We start from the raw sequence: 10,680 nt of genomic DNA, 5'->3' as shown, positions 1-10,680 counted from the left end.
TACTCCTTCATACAAAAGCCAAGCTAACGGACAAGTAGAAAGGTTCCACTCTACATTAATTGAAATAATGCGCTGCATAAAAGAAAACGGTGGACACAAACATTTTGAAGAACGAGCAGTATCCGAGTATATCCATTCAGGGGGCCTATTCTGTATCTCGATTCGAAAATGAATTTTCTCGAATTCGAATTTTTTGTATTCGGTAACTCTATTTTCGGATTTTCAATCCGTATTTCGAAAAGTGAATCCGAATTAAGAAAATTTGCAACTATGTAATTCGAATTTAATTGTCAAATTTTTTCGAGTTTCGTATAAAATATTCGTTAGCTTATGAGTTGTAGAATAAAGACGTTTTAAAAAATGTAAGTATTTTAATGAGTTTTATTACATATTATACTATAGATAAGTTTAAAAAAAATATTATTTTTAATAGGGACTTGGTTAGCAAAAGTCAGCACACTAAACAAAGCCAATTTGAAATAACGGTGGAGTTTATGGAAACACATCCAAACTTGGCTAAAGGCTAGGTAAAATGTGCCGACGCTAAACAAACAAGTAAACATTTGTGGGAGCGGTTAAGTGGAAAATTAAATGGAGATGGACCACCCATACGGGACATGCTTTCGTGGAAAAAGGTAAATTTCTGTGTGAACAAAATTATTTTGCTATTATACGTTACCAAAATCAAAGCATTATATTTATTTTTTTTGCATATAAGAATTGAGCGGATTATAAAACCCACATTAAGGCCAAAGCTCGCAAAAATAAGTTGCATATGTCGGGGCTAGGTGGTGGGCCTGCAAAAGTTTATTCCTTCAATGCAGTTGAATTAAGAGCATTTGATTTACTGCAGATAAATCAAGCGGTAGATGGGATGGTAGATGCTCAAAAGTTCGGTGCGGGAACAAGAGAAGTCACACAAAGCTACCAATGTGAAACCACGGATCCAAGCACTCAGAACGACATAAGTGATTTACAAAGTTTAGAAGAACTACCACCTTTAACACCACCTTCTCGCCCCCAAACGTCACCAAAATGTAGCACTGCGCGGTCACGTACCGCAAGTAAAAACAATCTTTTGAAAATGCAAGTAGACGGGCAAATAAAGTTTCACAATGATTGTACTAAGATTTTAAAAGACGTGAATTACAATTTAAAATCTTTAGTTAAATCTAGTAAGAAACTTGTTGAACAAAATGAGGAAAAAATGGAACTAGAAGGACAAAAACTAAAGTTTGCAAAGTTAAAGCATGAGTACAAAATTAAAAGCGACAGGGAGAGGAACAATATAAGAATTGCAAAACTTAAAATCAAGGAACAAATAATTGAAAGAAATGAAATAAATAGATTGCTTTTTAGTTACTTTATTTAAATTACGAACGCAAGCTTATTTTAATTCGGTCTCTTATTGTTTGCGCAATTCGTGAGAACTCGTTTTGATTACGGTTGGGTAAAGCAAAATTAGATCGTTCTTCATTAGTTTCAATTACTGTTGGTGCTTCAACGTTGTATATGAGGCAAATGTTATGCAGGGCACAACAAACGTACAAAAATTTTATTAACTTTTTTTGGTGCATAGTGAAGCTCTCTTCCAGCAAGTAGGCATCGAAAACGACTTTTTAAAATTCCAAATACACGCTCGATTATTGATCTTGCTTTTGTAAATTTTTCATTGTACAAACTTTCAAATGAATTTTCTTCTGCATTGCGGTAAGGCGTAAGGAGCCATGGCTCTAATGGATATCCAGAATCACCTTGAATAGGATAGATAATGAATAATTAGTAAGCCTTAGACTATATATGTATAAACACAAGTACAAGCGGTTTGAATAAAATCACCGACCAAATTAACCATGAAGATTTATCTCCATTTTGGTAGTTGGATAGCATGTATTGTCGTTCGTTTGAAAGGCTCCATACGTGGGCATCATGCGCTGCTCCACCATAAACTCCGTTTACAGCTCTTATATACATGTTATGGTCACAAATCTAATTATAAAGTATAATAAATAAGTCTGAATAAAAAGTCGTAATGTAAACTTACCACCATAGCATTGACGCTATGCTTTAGCTCTCGATTAAAAAGGAGATGTTCATCTTTTACTGGTCTAAACATCTGGATGTGAGTTCCATCAACAGCAGCTATTATTCCTGGTAATCCAAATTTTGAATAAAAATAATTTTTAGCTTCACGCTTTCCTTGTGAGCTCATTTCGAATTTTATGTGTTTCGGACACATTGTTTTTTCAATAGCGTTCAAAACTTCTGCAATTTATTTAGATGTAGTGGACTATGCTAACGCTGCAAACCGGTCTTGCCCCATTTGATGTTGATAGCCCCCTTTACCAAGGAATTTTAAAGTAGCAGCAAGTTTTATAGCTGGATTTATTGCCGTAGATCTTCTAAGTACCATTAGTTCTTCAGTTATGCCTCTTAAGACATAATCAAAGGCTTCCTTTGAAAGTCTAAAGTTTTGTATGAAGCTATAATCCTGAATAAGTGGGTGGCCAACTAATTGGGAAGCACACACCTGTATTTAAGTTTTTATGATGTTCATAATTAAAACGCATTCTTTTAGCTAGTATGAAATACTTTATAATTTATTTTTAACACTAATTCCGGATACAATAAATGCCAAACTTAATTTAATTGACGTAGTAGCGAGAAAATTGTATAAACTTATGAAGCCGTATGGAACTTAGGCCCGTAGACGAATTGAAAATATATGCCCGGGAGTGTATAGCGAAGTATGATGTGCGATGATTGTGTAACGAATTGATTGGAGGTGCTGGCGAAAGGTGTCGACGCGGCGCAGTGTGTAAACGAATGTGATCGAATTGTATGTATTGAATTGTATCTGCTTTCCCGTTGTCCATCCTTTTTGATGAGTGGGTGCATAGCTATAGTGAGTTGTGTTGGTGTCATCAGCTGTGGTGAATTAAGCTGTTTTATTAAGTTGCGCCAGTTTTCCCGGTTAAAGTGGGCGGGATGCTTAACTCATTTAAAATCCTGGGCCCCCTAGGCGAATATTTTGCCTAGTATATTGAGAAGGTGATACATATATTTTGCTTACTGTTGGGAAGTAGCCGCGGTTGTAGAATGTATGCTTTAAGAAGCGATTTTGATTTTAATATAAATTGTACTTTGTGTAAATATTGATGCTTGAGGTAACAATTGATTTTGCGTGCCTTGACGACTTATTGTATTTGAAATTTTCTCAAGCTTTTTTGAGACTTTATTAAATTGACCTGGATGCGCGACTCGTTATGAACGTGCGAAATTGCCTGTGCCTTTGCGATTTAAAAAAATGCCGATAAAAAAGACGACCGTTCTCGATTCTGGTTATTATACAAGTGAATTCTTTATTAAACGGATTTCATAGCTTAGTTTAAAAATTAACCTAACGGCTTAATCTAGAGGTAGGTATATACATATAAGAGAGGGGTAAGTATAGGTAGATATAATTCAGCAATCTTATAATTCACGGTAATAGAGTCTTCTAATACATTGGTAATAGATGCTCTTTTTTGTTAATATAAAAATGGTAAGTATTTACATGATATAAAAACAACATTTAATAATATTCATAGATTCTTTAATTAATTTTACAAATTTCTTTTTAAACCATTATTTTTAGACGTATAGAGTCGCTTGACGCAACACCGGCCACCTTGACAGGATTATGATCCTTCAACTTCGATAGGCAGCAGGGCTAGCTTGTGAATAGGGCGCTTAATGGTGCCTGCCTTGGTTGCCACGTCTGCCACTCGCACCTTTCCTTCTCGTCCTTCTACGGTTGCGGCGATTCGTCCTAGTGCCCACTGCTGCGGTGGCGTGTTGTCTTCGTGGACGAGGACGAGATCGCCGGGCTGCAGGTTGCGTTTCGGGTGCAGCCATTTGTTGCGCTCCTGAAGACTGGTAATGTACGTTTTGGACCATTGTCGCCAAAACTGTTGCTTGAGACAGCAAACAAGTTGCCATCTCTCGCAATAGCGAATTGGGTCCGTTGACACTTGCGCCGGTGGTAAGGCTCGGAGGGAGCACCCTATTAGCAGGTGTGCTGGAGTCAATGCTTCGCCGTCGCTGGGATCCTGGCTCAACGGTGCGAGGGGCCGCGAGTTGAGGATGGCCTCCACTTCGGCCAGCAGTGTTCCTAGCTCTTCGGCGGTGAGCAGCACGTTGCCCATTGCGCGCACGGCGAGGTGTTTGGCGGACTTCACTGCCGCCTCCCATAACCCGCCGAAGTGCGGCGCCCTCGGTGGTATAAAGGCGAATTTGAACCCTTCTTCGGCGGCTAATTCCATTATTTGCGGAGACTGGGACAGAAATGCCTCTTTGAGTTCGCGCAACTTGCGATCGGCGCCGACGAAGTTGGTTGCGTTGTCGCTGTATATCGTCTGTGGCATCCCTCGGCGACCAATGAACCTTTTTAGGGCGAGAATAAAGGAATTAGTTGATAAATCAGAAACTAATTCTAAGTGTACAGCTTTAGACGTGAAACAAACGAAAACTGCGATATAGGTTTTTACGGGTGGTCGACCGCGTATTTTTAATGTAGTATAAATTGGACCACAAAAATCTACGCCACATATAAAAAAGGGTCGTAGCGCTCGAAGTCTTTCGACTGGCAAGTTTCCCATTATTTGGGTTTGCAACTTCGGCTTATAATGAAAGCAGTGTGTACAGTTTCTAACGGTTCTACTGCATGCTTCTCTTGCATTGATCAGCCATATGCGTTCTCGAAGAAGCGCAACCAACGCTTTTGCCCCTGCGTGGTGATGTCGAAAATGCAGGAACCGTAAATAATTAATAACGAAGTGCGAATTCTTATTTAGTAATAATGGGAATTTGGCATCGTATGGGAGAAGTGCATTTAAAAGGCGACCTCCTACTCGGATTAATTTGAATGAAAGCGACATATCCGAGTACTCATGCAAAAACGGATTCAGTTTTTGCAGGTTTGCGGGTAGCATGGTGCCTTTCGTGAGTTTTTGTATTTCATTCGCAAATTCTGAATGTTGAATCACCTGAACAATTTTTAAAAAACTCAAGTGTAACTCGTCAGATGTCAGGTCCCTTCCCTCCGTAGGTATTTTTGGTCGTCTAATCCACCGTAATAGATAGGCAACCACACGAAGCAATTTTTGATGAGAAGAAAATTTTTCGATAAGGTTCAATAGTGAATTCTCTTTCACATTTATGGCTAGTGTGAAAGCATTTTTCTTCTTCTCTAATGCTTCATCGTCTGGGGAGAGCTGGAAGTGAATGTTAATTGGCCATAAAGCGGGGTCTTCTAGGAGGAACTGTGGACCGCAAAACCACGTTGCAACCCCGAGACACTTGATCCGCAGGATTTTGTTTTGTTGGCACATGTCGCCAATTTATATTGTCAGTCAATTCTTGTATTTCAGACACTCTATTTGCAACAAAGGTTTGTAATGACGATGGATGCGTTTTTACCCAATGCAATACGATTTCAGAGTCTGTCCAAAATATAATTTTTTCAAATTGTCGATTCAACATTGGCGCAATTCGTGACCATAATTTGGCAAGAAGATGTGCTGCCGAGAGCTCGAGACGCGGAAGAGACTTGGTCTTCAGCGGAGCCACTCTAGATTTTGCAGTAAGCAGCATACATTTGACACCACTAGCAGATTGGCTTCGTATATATTTGCAGCATCCGTACGCTCTTATTGAAGCGTCGGAGAAGCCATGTATTTGGCAGATAGCACTCGACTCTAGATTTACGTATCGAGGAATGCTAATTGATGACAGCTGCAGTAGGTTGGCTTTGAAATTCTGCCAGCTAGTATCAAGGCGCAATGGAATCGACTCATCCCAATCTAGTTTTTGGATCCAAAGCTCTTGCAATAAGATTTTTGCTTTGGTAACTAATGGGGCTAATAATCCAAGAGGATCGAAAAGGCGAGCAGAGACTGATAGTATGTTTCGTTTAGTAGCTCGCAGATCATGAAAATTGGCATCCAAAACGAATCGAAACAAATCCTCTTTCGGCAACCAATGGATTCCTAGTGTTTTAGTTGAGTTTTTGTCATTGAAGCTTAATGACTTTTCAGTGCAATTACTGTCGAAAAATTTAGGGTGGTTCGAAAACCACTTTGTTAAGGTGAATCTGGCCAAGTTTAATATTTTAATTACTTCACTTCTTATAAGATCTAGAGACTCAAAATTTTCAGATTCTGTTAATAAGTCATCAACATAAAAGTCTCTTTTAATGGCCAATGAACCGAGTGGGTATTTAGTTGTATTAGCATCACTGAGCATTTGTAAACACCGTGTTGCGAGAAATGGAGCAGGCGCAGTGCCGTATGTTACGGTGTTAAGACGAAAAATTTGAATTTGCTCAGAAGAATGCTCTCTCCACACAATAAGCTGACAATTTCTGTCGTCTTCATGCATAATTATTTGACGGTACATTTTAGTAATGTCCGCTGTTAGTGCATACTTATGTAAGCTAAAACGAAGAAGAGTTGAATATAATTCTTCTTGGATGGTTGGACCTACCATCAAAAGTTCATTTAATGAAATTTGAGAAGAAGTACGCCTCGACGCATCAAAGACAACTCGTAATTTTGTTGTTGTGCTTTCGGGCCTCAAAACACACTGATGCGGAATGAAATAGTGTGGTTCACTCGGGATCTTATTATTTGTTGGGCTCATGTGACCCAGCGCTTTATACTCATTCATGAAGTCCAGATACATTTTACGAAGTTCTGGATCTTTCAATGTTTTCCTCTCCAGGGCCTGAAACCGCCGAACTGCGATTTCATAGGAGTGACCGAGTAATTTACAGTCAGCTTTAAAGGGCATTCTGACTTGAAGCCTTCCTGAAGGTAATACTTCAGTTGTATTGACGAAAAATTGTTCACATTCATTTTGTTCAGGTGTGAATTTGTTGCCAATTGTTTCTGAAGGAAGTTCCTCCAGAGCCCAGAACTTTTGGACTACTGAATCTATTGACGTTAAGTCTTCTGCAGTTTGGCATAATGTGCTATTTACTTCGGGAGGAGGACTAAGACTGCTGACATATTTGCCAGAAACAATCCATCCCAAAAGAGTTTTCTGTAGCGTTGGTTGATTAGGGCCACTTTTAATTTGACCAACCGCTAATAAATCGAAAAAGGTTTCCGCCCCTAATAACATATCGATCTTTTGAGATTTTTGGAATTCTGGATCCGCCAATTTAATATTGTGCGGAATTTTCCAACCATTAATATTAATGGTATGGTCTGGATGATTAGCCGAAATACATCACATAATCCAGAATTCCGCCGAAAATTCATAATTATTTACGCGTGACTTCACAAATGCGCTTAATTTGGCCCCGACTTTTGTACTTGAATTTCCTATACCTATAATATTTAAAGTCCTGTTTTGGCGTCGAATCCGCAGTTTTTGGGCCAAATCCTCCGTCATAAAATTGACTTGACTTCCTGAGTCCAGTAAGGCTCTTGCGGGCAGGTACTCTCCACAGCTTGATCTCACCAGAATAACTGCTGTTGCCAACATTACCCGATCAGGCACACTTATTGTATGCATTGCGTGTGTAGTTGTTGTTGGTTGCGGATGAGGTTCAGCAGCGAAGGACACAGGATACTGGTGCAGTAATGTGTGGTGGGACCGATTACACACGCGACATCGATCCGCTCTGCATTTGGATACCGTATGTCCCTTACGCAAGCAATTTATGCATAAGGGCACCGATTTGACAAACTCAAATCTCTGTTGAACAGAAAGAGTTTTAAAACTGGGGCAAGCTGTTAAATAATGGTCCTTCGATTTACACTGCTGGCATGTCGGCTGCTTTGTATTCGCTGCAACTAAAGCGGACTTCGTTCCATTCATATGAGGCTGTTTCACGTGGTTCGCGCTGGCTGCTGCTATGGGTCTCGTCCTCGAAGATGATGCGCCTTCAGCTGATAGGTGCTGGTATCGTCTATTTAAGGTAGCTTCACAATCCTTCCACAATGGTAACTTGTCGTAATCCAGCTGTTCTTCCCACTTTGATCGGGTGGCAGAGTCAACTTTTGTCATGACTATGTGAATAATTATCGCATTTGTGATTTGTTTCTCATCGCCCAGCGATAGCAATGAGTCATATACAGCCGACACTTCATCAATCATCGCGCGCAATGAAGGGGCTGAAGGCTTAGGGATAGTTGGCAGCTCAAAAAGTTTTGAAATCGTATTAAAAAAAATCAAACATTTATTGTCGTAAACCTTTTTGAGACTTGCCAACGCCTTCGGATAATTTTCATCCGACATTTGAAACGCCTTTACCGTGCCCAGAGCCTCCCCAGATAGACAATTAACCAGATGGTTAAATTTTTCAATATCTGGGATGTTTGGATCATTGTGAATCAAACTCTCAAACAAACTCATGAAATTTTTAAATTCCAAATATTCTCCCTTGAATTTCGGCAAATTCATTTTTGGGAGCCTTGAGCTATGAGAAGTTACGAATGATGTTTCAGCAATAGATGTTCTATTTTTGGCCAAAATTGTTTTAATTATAGATTTTGTTTCTACAATTATGTCCTCTAACTCCCCTCGGGCCATATCGTCTTCATCAATCTCTTCAATTTTAGACTGACATTTCATCAATTTCTCACTATGTGAGTTTAGTATATCAAGACGACATTCCAATTCGATTGGATCTAATGACATAGTTTTTTCTAGAAGACCCGTTTTTATGCGCAAAATGCTACTTTTCGCCACCGTCCTTTGACGCTTTAATGACTTTAAGTCGATCAACTCCTTACTTGGAGAGAGGTTGGCGATAGTTGGCTTTGGCTTGCTCATTTTTGCTTGTTAAATTTCCGAAAAAAAAAAGACTCTAAAGGTTGGCAACAGATATACTAAGAATCGATAGCAAAACGAAAAATATATAAATATTGATTCCCAAATACACGAAAGCCAAACCAATAGCAATAATGGTTGGCAACAAATATATTTGGAATCGGTTGCGAAAACGAAAAAAAAAATAGTATCGATTACCAGGTATACGAAAGCCAAACCGATGAGGTATGCAAAAATGAGCAATAGCACAGTTGAACGTTCTTGAAATGTTTTTTTTTTTAACGAGAAATTTTTCCAACGAACCGGATTGTAAACCTTTATTTCGTTTAAAAATCTTTGTCTGCAATATATACTCGTAAAGGTGTCGCACCTTAATGTTCAATTAAAATTGCTACCGCAAATCCCAGAATCCCCCTTTCACTCAGATGCATAGATGCACAAATGCATATGTATGTATATATACGTGTTTGAATATTATGATATGATAAATATATTCAATAATATAAATATATACGTATGTCAAAATGAAAAGAGGGAGAGCCAAAAATTGAAAGTGTGCACTTGCTCTTTGTTTTGTTTTTAATTTTCGTACTTGTCTTTTTCTTTGATTCGCACTACTTTCAGTGATTCGCACTCGTTACCTGTTGTGAATGCGTCGGCGGTTTGCCTGCGTTCACTTCCCTTTTGCAAACGATGCAATTGCAGCTCATTCCCACGAAGTGTCAGCAGCAGTGTGTGTACCGTCGATGTTAAAGTTGATGTAGCAGCAGAGCGAATGTTAGCGTTGACGCAGCAGCAGCGATGGTGACGATGTTGACGCAGTGGATGTACCGTCGATGTTAAAGTTGACGTAGCAGCGCAGCGAATGTTAGCGTTGACGCAGCAGCAGCGATGATGACGATGTTGACGCAGACCCATGCGGAATCAGTATAATGTTCTTTACTTTGTTGCACCGAACAGCAACTTCGGATTTTTTTTTTTTTTTTAGCACTTTGGTCAACGGTACTAGCGGCACTTCTTTTTTTTTTTTTATAACAGCACAGCAGCACTTATCGGTATATATATGTACATATATGTATACATATATATATATATATTTTTTTTTTATTAATTTCTTTACAGAAATTATAACTGCACAGACCAGCACTTTAGCGGTTTTATTGGTTTTACTGCACTTTTTAGAGATATAAATGTATTTTAAGCCCTGACACTCCACTGTAATTATCCGTTTAATCGTTGTCGTTTCTCACGCACTTTTCTTTTTCTGCTTTTTCGGCTTTATATCTGTATGTATGATGTATATATATATGTATATATAGATATTATATATGTATATATTTTTCTCTCTTTTTTTTTTCACTGATGGGTAAGTTGTGTGGTAGGTGTTACTTTGGTTTTGTTTTTTCTTTTTAAATCTTAGGTACTTGAACGCATGTATGTATACTCCGTCACTTATGTATATTCACACGTATTCCGTTTCTCTTGTTATTAGATTTATTATTTTCTTATTCTTTTTCACGACCACTTTCACTTCACCACCAACCGAACACGAGATAATGCACAGGCAATTACGAAAAGTTATTATTAGTTATTATTTTTTGTTAATATTTGCGAAAAATTGATGCACAGTTCACTATAATCCACGCACTATTGTCCCTGCTCGGGCGCCATGAAATTTTCTCAAGCTTTTTTGAGACTTTATTAAATTGACTGGGATGCGCGACTCGTTATGAACGTGCGAAATTGCCTGTGCCTTTGCGATTTAAAAAAATGCCGATAAAAAAGACGACCGTTCTCGATTCTGGTTATTATACAAGTGAATTCTTTATTAAACGGATTTCATAGCTTAGCTTAAAAATT

The 10,680-nt window shown here is 38.6% G+C and overlaps 1 protein-coding gene across 1 annotated transcript; it reads right to left on the bottom strand.

Moving 5' to 3' along the window:
* Positions 1 to 3,388: 3,388 nt before the first annotated feature.
* On the bottom strand, positions 3,389 to 9,862 carry LOC125779456 (uncharacterized). Its single transcript, XM_049460816.1, has 2 exons — positions 9,462 to 9,862; positions 3,389 to 4,425 (listed from the first exon to the last, which is right to left on the bottom strand). The coding sequence occupies exon 2, from the start codon at positions 4,404 to 4,406 to the stop codon at positions 3,681 to 3,683; it is 726 nt and encodes a 241-aa protein (XP_049316773.1). The 5' UTR covers positions 4,407 to 4,425; positions 9,462 to 9,862; the 3' UTR covers positions 3,389 to 3,680.
* Positions 9,863 to 10,680: the final 818 nt, after the last annotated feature.

Source organism: Bactrocera dorsalis, chromosome 6, assembly GCF_023373825.1.
Source record: "Bactrocera dorsalis isolate Fly_Bdor chromosome 6, ASM2337382v1, whole genome shotgun sequence".
NCBI lineage: Eukaryota > Metazoa > Arthropoda > Insecta > Diptera > Tephritidae > Bactrocera > Bactrocera dorsalis.
This window is presented reverse-complemented; position numbering and strand designations above follow the sequence as displayed.